Source organism: Ranitomeya variabilis, chromosome 1 (assembly GCF_051348905.1).
Source record: "Ranitomeya variabilis isolate aRanVar5 chromosome 1, aRanVar5.hap1, whole genome shotgun sequence".
Lineage (NCBI taxonomy): Eukaryota > Metazoa > Chordata > Amphibia > Anura > Dendrobatidae > Ranitomeya > Ranitomeya variabilis.
In genome coordinates this window covers 559,933,314-559,947,303 of record NC_135232.1, presented here as the reverse complement: position 1 = coordinate 559,947,303, position 13,990 = coordinate 559,933,314, and the positions used below count along the sequence as shown (strand labels likewise).

Sequence of the window (13,990 nt, the reverse complement as noted above, 5' to 3'; positions counted from 1 at the left end):
TTTTTTCGCGTTTTTTTAGCATTCTGCAAGCGTAATTAGCTTGCAGAATGCTAAAGTTTTCCAAGCGATCTGTAGCGATCTGTAGCATTCGCGTTTTTATCACGTTTTATAGCGAAAAAAACGCGAAAAAAACGCTAAAAATCCTGAACGTGTGCACATGGCCTCAGTATCTCTGCCCAAGAGGGCTGATCCCAAGAGAGGTAGGACAATAAGCCACATGTTCAGTTAGTTGATGCTGTGTCTTGGGAATAGCGAGGATCTGCAGCTGCGGCCAGATACTGGTACCATGTATGGTGATTGTAGATCATTTGCCATGTGGAATTGTGATGTTTCACCCCAGCTGGATTTGAGGACCAAATCTAAAGACTGTTGTCGCATATTCCTTGGCGGTGAATTACAGGGTGGCGCCCCCGGATTTGTCCCTTTTTGTGTGGCCACCATGCATGCATATTCTAAGGAACTATATCTACATTTGATGTTATATTCGTCCAGTCTCCAAGTTGTTGGATTGTTCCTCGTCCTGCTGTCCTTGCCTGCTCTGTCACACACACACCGTACTAGTGATGGGGGGAGGCGTATACGGAAGACTGTTACCCTGTACTAGGGATGGGGGCCGTACACGGGAGACTGTTACCCAGTACTTTTGCTGGGTGCCGTATACGGGAGACAATTACCAGGTATATACACGCAGTGCTCACGCTCACCACACACTGCGCACCCTCACCACAAGCAGCGCACACCCACATTGTGACGTGTAGTAATCACAGGAGACTGCAGTTTCCTCTCTGGTTTTGATCCCAATCCCTTTATTTTACAGCTTCGCCCTCAGTAGTTGGTAACATAAGCCCTGAGAGTCTCCTGCAGAGCAGATGATGGAAGGCGCTGTGCAACTGACATGGTGCTCTGCAGCCATTCCATTGTGCAGGGCCTCTGATGGTCGCAGCATCCCTGATACTGGGGGAGGTCCTCTCAGTTATAGATTGCAGTGGGTTGGATAAAGGGGCTCTGTATGTTCCCAATAAGATGACATCCTGGGGCCCAGCAGCAGTTACCTACAGGAAGGCACAGAGCTTCTCCATCTCCCAGGGGTTGTAGTTACACAAGAAGATAATTTCCTTCTTCCCTTCCTCCGTCCACGCTAAAAATCACAAAAGCCTCCGTTTACATCGTACACACTGGATGCAATACATATACCAGCACCCCGACAGCGGATCACACCCAGCCAGCAGGGGGCGTCGTACCTTTCTCATGCTGCAGCCACCTCCTCTCAGTGTAATAGCGGTAGCAGCTCTCAAACTCCTTCTCACTGTACGAGTCGACGAGCACCGGAATGAAGGGATCCAGAGCATCGAAGCCGCCCTACAACACAAGGTCCGTCACTTGCAAGGCCTGACTGAGCACACCCTGAGTGTCACCCATGGGGCCCGACGGCCCCCTGCACATGTGTAGTGAGTACTCAGTGCTTGCCACGTGTGCACAAGAGACAATGGTTCCTGATTGGTTTGTGAGCCAGACACGCTGGCTACTGATCGGAGTGTTCGAGAGACACCGGTTCCTGAAGCATCTACATGTTAATGTAGTACAAGTTCCTGGTTTATCACTCACCTTCCCCAGCAGCGCCTGCGGTAGATAGGATGACTTAGAGGTGAACAAGGAGCCGGTGTGGGTGACACTTGTCACTATGGCGCCGCCTGTCTACAACAAAAATAAGGCAGCATAAACAACAGAATCTGATAGAGAATGAGCAGTAATCAGAGGGACACTTCTTACCCAGTCATTCCGTAGCATTTTCCTGAAATTATGGACAAGAGTCAGCTCCTCCGGAGACACCTGCAACAGGCCGCAGTGGTCATAGACGAGCTCACAAGGGGGGAGGGGCATAAAGAGGGGACATGGAGGGAGGACGACAACAAGTAAGGCAACGTGGAGGGAGGACGACGATGACAAGGGAGGTCACGTGGAGGGAGGACAACGACAAGGGAGGCCACATGGGATACCCACAAGGGGGGCCACATGAAGGGACGACCACAAGGGGGGCCACAGAAGGAGGACCACAAGGGGACTTACAAAGGACTTATCTTCTTTCCTAATGGTGCTCCTCCCCCATAAAGCATTCACTCCATCTACAGACACCAAGAGGCGGAAAGCCTGGCCCCCGCTCTGCAGCTTCAGCTCCTTCAGTACCACCCCAACCACATCGCTGGAAGTCTTCACCCTCGCGAGACCCTGAAAGAGGCAAAATCATGAGACGTTCCCAGCAGAGGATCCGCTCCTCACAACCCCGACACTGGCACCAAGGAGACGAGCCGCCACTCACATCCCAACACACTCCCAGGAGAGGAGCCGCTCCTCACACCCACGACACTCGGTGCCAGGAGAGGAGCCGCTCCTCACACCCACAACACTCGGCCCCAGGAGAGGAGCCGCTCCTCACACCCCCGACACTCGGCCCCAGGACAGCAGCAGCTCCTCGCACCCCCTGACAATTGGCCCTAGGATAGGAGCCGCTCCTCGCACCCATGACACTCAGCCCCCAGGAGAGGAGCCTCTCCTCCCACCCTCGACACTCGGCCCCAGGAGAGGAGCCGCTCCTCACTCACCTGATCCACCACCTCCCCCAATGGTCTCCCCGCCTCCGTGGCCTCGCGTTTACTCCACACGTAGCGCTGCTGTGTCACAATCTGCAACAGCAGGAGACAAAATTCAACGACCAACATTTCAGGAGGAAGGGCATGAACATCGCTCCCATCAGAGCAAGTTGATCCCAAACCACAACGCCCACCATCCTCGGGCCTCACATGATCTAACACTCACCATTAAATGGATGATACCCTCACAGAAACTGCGGCTGTTAACCCTTATCTGTATATTCACCTGAGCGAGGAAGCGCTCATTGGAAGCCCTGAAGTTTTTCAGCCAAGAGCAGGCCTCGAGCGGCTGATCCCAGCGCTGCTGACTGTGTGACGACGTCAACAGCTCTTTACAGTTCTTCACCAGAAGATGTGCTGCAACCAGAGAGCGAATTGGCATCACCTACCAACGCCCCCCAGCCCTGTACACACACCTCTTCCTATCCATCCGCCTTCTACCTTCCCCCCCTCACCTCCACCGTATTCTACTCATTCTACTCCCCCCCACCCCACATACCCACCTCCGGGCCGTCCGCCTCCTTACCTCCCCTCCACCCACCTCCAGGCTGTCCGCCTCCAGCCATCGATCTCCTACCTACCCACCCCCTACCGTCTGCCTCCTACCTCCAGGCTGTCGCCCTCATCCCACCTCCGGTCTTTTCACCTTCTATCCCGGTCTCCCATCCGGGCCGTCCGCCTCCTGCGCCCCCCTACCCATTTGCGGGCTGTCCTCCACCTATCTCCCACCTCCTGTGAGCCATCCACCTCCCCCCAACCCACTAGAGGGCAATCCACCTCATGCCTCCCCGCCATCCACCTGCAGGCCGTTAACACCCTGCCACCCCCTCACCCAACTGCGGACCGTCCATGCCATGCCACCTCCTCCCACACCCAACCACCCACCTGCAGGCGGTCTTCTCTTGCCTCCCTCCCACCCATCTGCGGGCTGTCCACCCGCTGCCTCCCACCTCCACCCCAACCAGGTACATGTAGGCTGTCCACCCCCACCTCCGGGCTGTTCACCCACTGCCTAGCCAGACACCCACTTGTGGGTCTTACGCCTCCTGCCATCCAGCCCTTGCCTAGCCCCGAATGCACCTGCTAGCAGTCTGCCTCCTGCCCCCCACCTGCAGGCAGTCTGCCTCCTGTCACCTACCGTCCGCCCCCTCATATGGCAACGTGTTGGACTCACCGTCAGGCAGGTGTACGATGAGCCAGCCCTGCGAGTGGCAGTAGTGTAAGACATGACACATCGTTAGACTCTTCCCTGTCCCAATTTTCCCATCTGCCAACACATTAAGGATCATATACAGAGTTAGAACGCACTGTGTCCCCCCCGCCCACCATTGTATGACCGCCCAGTAAAAAGCTGCAGGAAGGATACATAGGACATAGCAGAGTGCGGGTCGGGAGAGGTCGGAGTCTCGCAGGTACCGTATAAGCTCCAGCGCCGGCCGCCGTACCATTATACTGGTCTCATGGAAGGTGGAGCACTGCAGAGAAAACGGAGTCACCACAAAGACATGGAGCAGACAGTGCTCACCCACTGCACGCTCACCTGCAATTGGAAGCGTCGGGGCAACCCATGGGGGAAGATGGCCCGAACAGACTCTGAAGGGATGGAGTAAAACTGGCCCTCGTGGTCTGACGTCTGCCTGTCCTGGGGGACAAAAGCCACAAAGGTCCGCAAAGAGCATCCTAAAGAGGGTGAGGGGGGGAGAAAAGGGAAAACCACCCCCATGGGGGGCAGTGACCACATGATAATACAGGGGGGGCAGTGACCACATGGTAATACGGAGGGGGGGGGGGGGGGGGGTACAGTGACCACATAATACTACGTGGGGGGTTGGGTACAGTGACCACATAATATTACAGGGGGGTGCAGTGACCATATGATACTACGGGGGGTGCAGTGACCACATGATACTACAGGGGGGGGGGGTGCAGTGACCACATGATATTACGGGGGGGTGCAGTGACCACATGATACTACAGTAATACAGGGGGGCAGTGACCACATGATAATACAGGGGGGTGCAGTGACCACATGATAATACGGGAGGGGGGTGCAGTGACCACATAATACGGGGGGCAGTGACCACATGATATTACAGGGGGGCGATGACCATACGATAAAGGGGGGGGCAGTGACCATATGATAATACAGGGGGCGCAGTGACGACATGATAATACAGGGGGGCGAAGTGACAACATTGTAATACAGGGGGGCAGTGACCACATGATAATACAGGGAAGGCAGTAACCACATGATAATACAGGGGGGCAGTGACCACATGATAATACAGGGGGGCAGTGACCACATGATAATACAGGGGGTGACAATCCAAAAATAGAAGAACAGCGCTCCATCCAGGTGTAGTAATAAAAAAAAAAAGACTACACTCTGCCTTAATGTATATGACGTTTCGACCACCAATAGGTCTTTGTCAAGTTGACAAAGACCCATTGGTGGTCGAAACGTTGTTTGCATTAAGGCGGAATAAAGTCCTTTTTTTATTACTACACCTGGATGGAGCGCTGTTCTTCTATTTTTGGATTGTCTGGACTATCCAAGAGGGTTCCTTGGACTTAGAACGGGCGCCCCAATACAGTGACCATATGATAATACAGGGGGCGCAGTGACGACATGATAATACAGGGGGGCGAAGTGACAACATTGTAATACAGGGGGGCAGTGACCACATGATAATACAGGGAAGGCAGTAACCACATGATAATACAGGGGGGCAGTGACCACATGATAATACAGGGGGGGCAGTGATCACATGATAATACGGGGGGGGGGGGGGGGGCAGTAACCACAAGATAGTACGGCAGAGAAGTATTGACGACATTGTATTTACCGGGGGGCAGCGACCATATAATAATACAGGGGGTGGGCACTAAGAATTGTTATATCGCAGGTGGTGGGTGCAGTAGAATACTTACAGGATCAGACTCGGTGGTACGAAAGACTTCTCGGGGGGCCCCCTGCTGTGTTGGGGGTACCACACTGCTGCATCGTCCCCTGTTTGGCACACACCTGACCGAACATAGCTAGATAGAAAAGCCAGAGAGAACTCAGCATCACGGCGTTAAGACCCCAGAAATGCGGCTCCCCCGCACAAGCGACCCCTCAGTGTAGAGACATCTTACCTGAGCTGATCTCTGAGCACATCTGAGAAGAATCTGCAGGATACAAGACACCCCATTAATACAAAGAGCGACCTCCAGCCATGAGTACAGGACCCCCCATCAGAAGGAGGAGCGGCCCCTAGCCATGAGTATAGGACCCCCCATCAGAACGAGGAGCGGCCCCCAGCCATGAGTACATGACCCTCCATCAGAACAAGGAGCGGTCCCCAGCCATGAGTACAGGACCCCCCATCAGAACGAGGAGCGGCCCCAAGCCATGAGTACAAGATCCCACATCAGTATGAGGAGCGACCCCCAGGATCCTCCCATGAGTAAGAAGAGCGATCCCCCCACCAAGTAGTACATAACCCCTATCTGTACAAGAAGCAACCCCCCCCCCCACAAATGAGTATGGGACCCCCTCCCCATCAGTACAGGATCCCCCCAACCATGAGTATGGGACCCCCTCCATCAGTACGAGAAGCAACCCCCCCACCCATGAGTAGGTCACCCCATCATCAGTACCACCAGCCATAAGTGCAGGATCCCCCATCAGCACAAGGAGCGACCCACAACCATGACTACGGGACCCTCCATCAGTACGAGGAGCAACCTCACCACCCAAAAGTACGGCACCCCCCCATTAGTACAAGGAGCGACCACCAGCTATGAGTACAGCCCCCCCCCCCCATCAGAACAAGAAGGGACTCCCAATCATGAGTACAGGACTCCAACCCATAGGTGCAAGGAGCAACCCCCACCTATGAGTACAGTAACCCCCTCATCTACCCTCTCCTAGTGTATCCTCGCCCATCCCCTGCAGACTGCGAGCCCTCGTGGGCAGGGTCCTCCCTCCTTATGTACCTGTGCGCCTTGTTTTTTGCTCATGTGTATTTGTCTATATATTCCCCGTATTCACATGTAAAGCGCCATGGAATAAATGGCGCTATAAAAATGTATAATAATAATAATTGAGTACAGGACTCCATCAGTACAAGAAGCGAACCCCAGCCGTGAGTACAGGACTCCTCATCAGTATAGACCCCCTCTCAGTACAGAACCCCCCATCAGTACAAGGAGTAACCCCCAGCAATGAGTAAAGGATCTCCCCATCAATACAGACCCTCCCTCCCCTTAGGATCTGTACTGAGGGGTCTGTACTTTCTCCCCTCAGTACAGGCCTCCCCTTAAGTACAGACCCCCATCCCCTCAGTACAAACCTCCCCCCTCAGTACAGATCCCCCCATAAGTACAGACTCCCTCCTCTCAATAAAGAACCCCTTCTCAGAACAGAAAGAACCCCCCTCCTCAATACACCTCAGTATAGAAAGAACCCCCTCCTCAGTACAGAAACCCCCTCTCAGTACAGACGCCCTCCTCCTCAGTACAGAAAGAACCCCCCTTCTCAGTACAGAAAGAACCCCCCCTTCTCAGTACAGACCTACTCATCAGTACAGAAAGAACCCCCCTCCTCAGTAAAGACCCCTCTCTTCAGTACAGAACCCCCCCTCTCGGTACAGACCACCCCCCTCCTCAGTACAGAAAGAACCTCCCCTTCTCAGTACAGACCCCCTCCTCTTCCTCCTCCCCAGTACAGACCCCCTCCTCAGTACAGAAAGAACCACCCTCCTCAGTACAGACCACCACTTCTCAGTACAGAACACCCACCCTCCTCTGTACAGAAAGAACCCCCCTTCTCAGTACAGACCCCCTCCTCAGTACAGAACCCCCCTCCTCAGTAGACCCCATTCTCAGTACAGACCCCCTCCTCCTCAGAACAGAAAGAACCCCCTCCTCAGTCCAGAACCTCCTCCCCCCCCAGTCCAGAACCTCCTCCCCCCCTCCCCAGTACAGAAAGAACCCCCCTCCTCAGTACAGACTCTACCTTCTCAGTACGGAGCCCCCTCCCTCAGTACAGAATCCCCCTTCTCAGTACGGTGCCCCCTTCCTCAGTAAAGAATCCCCCTTCTCAGTACAGAACCCTACACTCAGTACACCCCCTTCTCAGTAGACCCCACTTCTCAGTACAGACCCCCTCCTCCTCAGTACAGAAAGAACCCCCCTCCTCAGTGCAAATCCCCCCTTAGTACAGAAAGAACCCCCTTCTCAGTACAGAAAGAACCCCCCTCCTCAGTACAGACCCCCCTCCTCCTCAGAACAGAAAGAACCCCCTCCTCAGTCCAGAACCTCCTCCCCCCTCCCCAGTACAGAAAGAACCCCCCTCCTCAGTCCATAACCTCCTCCACCCCTCCCCAGTACAGAAAGAACCCCCCTCCTCAGTACAGATCCTACCTCTCCTCAGAACAGACCTCGCATCAGTAGACTCCCTCCCCCTCAGTACAGACCCCCCCATAGAACAAACCCTCCCTCAGTACAGAATCCCCCTTCTCAGAAAGGAACCCTCTCCCTCAGTACAGAATCCCCCTTCTCAGTACAGAACCCCCTCCCTCAGTACAGAATCCCCCTTCTCAGTACAGATCCTACCTCTCCTCAGAACAGACCTCGCATCAGTAGACTCCCTCCCCCTCAGTACAGACCCCCCCATAGAACAAACCCTCCCTCAGTACAGAATCCCCCTTCTCAGTACAGAACCCCCTCCCTCAGTACAGAATCCCCCTTCTCAGTACAGAACCCCCTCCCTCAGTACAGAATCCCCCTTCTCAGTACGGAGCCCACTCCCTCAGTACAGAATCCCTCTTCTCAATACGGAACCCCCTCCCACAGTACAGAATCCCCCTTCTCAGAACAGAATCCCCCTTCTCAGAATGGAGCCCACTCCCTCAGTACAGAATCCCCCTTCTCAGTACGGAACCTCCTCCCTCAGGACAGAATCCCCCTTCTCAGTACGGAACCCCCTCCCTCAGTACCGAACCCCCTCCCTCAGTACAGAATCCCCCTTCTCAGTACGGAACCCCCTCCCTCAGTACAGAATCCCCCTTCTCAGTACGGAACCCCCTCCCTCAGTACAGAATCCCCCTTCTCAGTACGGAGCCCCCTTCCGTAGTACGGAATCCCCCTTCTCAGTATGGAACCCCCTTCCCTCTGTACAGAATCCCCCTTCTCAGTACAGAATCCCCCTTCTCAGTACGGAACCCCCTCCCTCAGTACAGAATCCCCCTTCTCAGCACAGAACCCCCTCCCTCAGTACAGAATCCCCCTTCCTCAGTACAGAATCCCCCTTCCTTAGTACAGAATCCCCCTTCCTCAGTACAGAATCCCCCTTCTCAGCACGGAACCCCCTCCCTCAGTACAGAATCCCCCTTCTCAGCACGGAACCCCCTCCCTCAGTACAGAATCCCCCTCCTCAGTACAGAATCCCCCTTCCTCAGTACAGAATCCCCCTTCCTCAGTACAGAATCCCCCTTCCTCAGTACAGAATCCCCCTTCCTCAGTACAGAATCCCCCTTCCTCAGTACAGAATCCCCCTTCCTCAGTACAGAATCCCCCTTCTCAGCACGGAACCCCCTCCCTCAGTACAGAATCCCCCTTCTCAGCACGGAACCCCCTCCCTCAGTACAGAATCCCCCTTCCTCAGTACAGAATCCCCCTTCCTCAGTACAGAATCCCCCTTCCTCAGTACAGAATCCCCCTTCCTCAGTACAGAATCCCCCTTCCTCAGTACAGAATCCCCCTTCCTCAGTACAGAATCCCCCTTCCTCAGTACGGAACCCCCCTTCCTCAGTACGGAACCCCCCTTCCTCAGTACGGAACCCCCTCCCTCAGTACAGAATCCCCCTTCTCAGTACAGAACCCCCTCCCTCAGTACAGAATCCCCCTTCTCAGCACGGAACCCCCTCCCTCAGTACAGAATCCCCCTTCTCAGCACGGAACCCCCTCCCTCAGTACAGAATCCCCCTTCTCAGCACGGAACCCCCTCCCTCAGTACAGAATCCCCCTTCTCAGCACGGAACCCCCTCCCTCAGTACAGAATCCCCCTTCTCAGTACAGAACCCCCTCCCTCAGTACAGAATCCCCCTCCCTCAGTACAGAATCCCCCTCCCTCAGTACAGAATCCCCCTCCCTCAGTACAGAATCCCCCTCCCTCAGTACAGAATCCCCCTCCCTCAGTACAGAATCCCCCTCCCTCAGTACAGAATCCCCCTCCCTCAGTACAGAATCCCCCTCCCTCAGTACAGAATCCCCCTTCCTCAGTACAGAATCCCCCTTCCTCAGTACAGAATCCCCCTTCTCAGCACAGAATCCCCCTTCTCAGCACGGAACCCCCTCCCTCAGTACAGAATCCCCCTTCTCAGCACGGAACCCCCTCCCTCAGTACAGAATCCCCCTTCTCAGCACGGAACCCCCTCCCTCAGTACAGAATCCCCCTTCTCAGCACGGAACCCCCTCCCTCAGTACAGAATCCCCCTTCTCAGTACAGAATCCCCCTTCCTCAGTACAGAATCCCCCTTCCTCAGTACAGAATCCCCCTTCCTCAGTACAGAATCCCCCTTCCTCAGTACAGAATCCCCCTTCCTCAGTACAGAATCCCCCTTCCTCAGTACAGAATCCCCCTTCCTCAGTACAGAATCCCCCTTCCTCAGTACAGAATCCCCCTTCCTCAGTACAGAATCCCCCTTCCTCAGTACAGAATCCCCCTTCCTCAGTACAGAATCCCCCTTCTCAGTACAGAATCCCCCTTCCTCAGTACAGAATCCCCCTTCTCAGCACGGAACCCCCTCCCTCAGTACAGAATCCCCCTTCTCAGCACGGAACCCCCTCCCTCAGTACAGAATCCCCCTTCTCAGCACGGAACCCCCTCCCTCAGTACAGAATCCCCCTTCTCAGTACAGAATCCCCCTCCCTCAGTACAGAATCCCCCTCCCTCAGTACAGAATCCCCCTCCCTCAGTACAGAATCCCCCTCCCTCAGTACAGAATCCCCCTCCCTCAGTACAGAATCCCCCTCCCTCAGTACAGAATCCCCCTTCCTCAGTACAGAATCCCCCTTCCTCAGTACAGAATCCCCCTTCTCAGCACAGAATCCCCCTTCTCAGCACGGAACCCCCTCCCTCAGTACAGAATCCCCCTTCTCAGTACAGAATCCCCCTTCTCAGTACAGAATCCCCCTTCCTCAGTACAGAATCCCCCTTCTCAGCACGGAACCCCCTCCCTCAGTACAGAATCCCCCTTCTCAGTACAGAATCCCCCTTCTCAGTACAGAATCCCCCTTCTCAGTACAGAATCCCCCTTCCTCAGTACAGAATCCCCCTCCCTCAGTACAGAATCCCCCTTCTCAGTACGGATCCCCCTCCCTCAGAACAGAATCCCCCTTCTCAGTACGGAGCCCCCTCCCTCAGAACAGAATCCCCCTTCTCAGCACGGAACCCCCTCCCTCAGTACAGAATCCCCCTTCTCAGTACGGAGCCCCCTCCCTCAGAACAGAATCCCCCTTCTCAGCACGGAACCCCCTCCCTCAGTACAGAATCCCCCTCCTCAGTACGGAGCCCCCTCCCTCAGTACAGAATCCCCCTTCTCAGCACGGAACCCCCTCCCTCAGTACAGAATCCCCCTTCTCAGCACGGAACCCCCTCCCTCAGTACAGAATCCCCCTTCTCAGCACGGAACCCATTCCCTCAGAACAGAATCCCCCTACTCTGTTCAGACCCCCTTCTGTACAGCTCCTTGCCTCCATGCCGTCTTCGGGGTGTATTTTACATCTGCACTCTCTAGTTCCGGTCCCCTACAGTCTCCGACAGACACACGGGAGTCATCAACCAGCGCCGGAAAAGAGGAAGTGAAGGGGCCACCATCTTTAACCAGGGCAAATAACGATAAGTGCAGCTTCTCCCTCCCATCATCCCTCACTCGGCCGTAGTACACGTTTCCCCCCCTCATCCTCGGATCCTCCACACATACACCGGCCGTAGTACCACAACCCCCCTCATCCTCCACACATACACCGGCCGTAGTACCACAACCCCCCTCATCCTCCACACATACACCGGCCGTAGTACCACAACCACCCTCATCCTCCACAGATACACCGGATTCAAGTTAGTCTGCAGTTAGCTATTAGATATTAGTTAGTTATTCGATTTTCATGTATGGCAGTTAGCTATTAGTTATTAGTTAGCTATTCGATTTTCCATGCATGGGGAATTATACATAGAGTGGATATTGTTTGGGTAAAATTTTGATCAGGACTTTGAGATGTTTATTTTGCCTACTTGTGGTCCTGGGTTATTCACATAAATCTCTTTTGTCGCACATAATCAAACATACTCAATCGTCCGTAAGTTCAATTTGAAAATAGGTACCCTGTACTACTAGCACTCAAAATGACCAGCTCAATGTCCTGAACAATATTTGCCAAAAAAAATATCAAGTCTATGTGTAGTTCAGAAGTTATTCACGTGAATCGCTTATGTCGCGAATAAACAAATGCACTCAATCGTACGTAAGTTCAATTTGAAAATAGGTACCCTGGACTACTAGCACTCAAAATGACCAGCTCAATGTCCTGAACAATATTTGCCAAAAAAAATATCAAGTCTATGTGTAGTTCAGAAGTTATTCACGTGAATCGCTTATGTCGCGAATAAACAAATGCACTCAATCGTACGTAAGTTCAATTTGAAAATAGGTACCCTGGACTACTAGCACTCAAAATGACCAGCTCAATGTCCTGAACAATATTTGCCAAAAAAAATATCAAGTCTATGTGTAGTTCAGAAGTTATTCACGTAAATCGCTTATGTCGCGAATAAACAAACGCACTCAATCGTCCGTAAGTTCAATTTGAAAAGAGGTACCCAGGACCACTAGTACTCAAAATGACTGGCTCAATGTCCTGAACAATATTTACCAAAAAAAATATCAACTCTATGTGTAGTTCAGAAGTTATTCACGTAAATCGCTTATGTCGCGAATAAACAAACGCACTCAATCGTCCGTAAGTTCAATTTGAAAAGAGGTACCCTGGACCACTAGCACTCAAAATGACCAGCTCAATGTCCTGAACAATATTTGCCAAAAAAAATATCAAGTCTATGTGTAGTTCAGAAGTTATTCACGTGAATCGCTTATGTCGCGAATAAACAAATGCACTCAATCGTACGTAAGTTCAATTTGAAAATAGGTACCCTGGACTACTAGCACTCAAAATGACCAGCTCAATGTCCTGAACAATATTTGCCAAAAAAAATATCAAGTCTATGTGTAGTTCAGAAGTTATTCACGTGAATCGCTTATGTCGCGAATAAACAAATGCACTCAATCGTACGTAAGTTCAATTTGAAAATAGGTACCCTGGACTACTAGCACTCAAAATGACCAGCTCAATGTCCTGAACAATATTTGCCAAAAAAAATATCAAGTCTATGTGTAGTTCAGAAGTTATTCACGTAAATCGCTTATGTCGCGAATAAACAAACGCACTCAATCGTCCGTAAGTTCAATTTGAAAAGAGGTACCCAGGACCACTAGTACTCAAAATGACTGGCTCAATGTCCTGAACAATATTTACCAAAAAAAATATCAACTCTATGTGTAGTTCAGAAGTTATTCACGTAAATCGCTTATGTCGCGAATAAACAAACGCACTCAATCGTCCGTAAGTTCAATTTGAAAAGAGGTACCCTGGACCACTAGCACTCAAAATGACCAGCTCAATGTCCTGAACAATATTTGCCAAAAAAAATATCAAGTCTATGTGTAGTTCAGAAGTTGTTCACGTAAATCGCTTATGTCGCGAATAAACAAACGCACTCAATCGTACGTAAGTTCAATTTGAAAATAGGTACCCTGGACCACTAGCACTCAAAATGACCAGCTCAATGTCCTGAACAATATTTGCCAAAAAAAATATCAAGTCTATGTGTAGTTCAGAAGTTGTTCACGTAAATCGCTTATGTCGCGAATAAACAAACGCACTCAATCGTACGTAAGTTCAATTTGAAAAGAGGTACCCTGGACCACTAGCACTCAAAATGACTGGCTCAATGTCCTGAACAATATTTACCAAAAAAAATATCAACTCTATGTGTAGTTCAGAAGTTATTCACGTAAATCGCTTATGTCGCGAATAAACAAACGCACTCAATCGTCCGTAAGTTCAATTTGAAAAGAGGTACCCAGGACCACTAGTACTCAAAATGACTGGCTCAATGTCCTGAACAATATTTACCAAAAAAAATATCAACTCTATGTGTAGTTCAGAAGTTATTCACGTAAATCGCTTATGTCGCGAATAAACAAACGCACTCAATCGTCCGTAAGTTCAATTTG

At 52.1% G+C, this 13,990-nt stretch overlaps 1 protein-coding gene across 1 annotated transcript; it reads right to left on the bottom strand.

Annotated features, from left to right (window-relative positions):
• Window positions 1-780: 780 nt before the first annotated feature.
• Window positions 781-11,595, bottom strand: DAP3 (death associated protein 3). Its single transcript, XM_077256547.1, has 13 exons — window positions 11,391-11,595; window positions 5,787-5,819; window positions 5,580-5,687; window positions 4,189-4,290; window positions 4,015-4,123; window positions 3,823-3,915; window positions 2,875-3,005; window positions 2,601-2,681; window positions 2,068-2,226; window positions 1,771-1,830; window positions 1,606-1,695; window positions 1,242-1,359; window positions 781-1,138 (listed from the first exon to the last, which is right to left on the bottom strand). Exons 1-13 carry the CDS (start codon window positions 11,394-11,396, stop codon window positions 1,053-1,055), a joined length of 1,176 nt encoding a protein of 391 aa, XP_077112662.1. The 5' UTR covers window positions 11,397-11,595; the 3' UTR covers window positions 781-1,052.
• Between the last annotated feature and the right edge of the window lie 2,395 nt (window positions 11,596-13,990).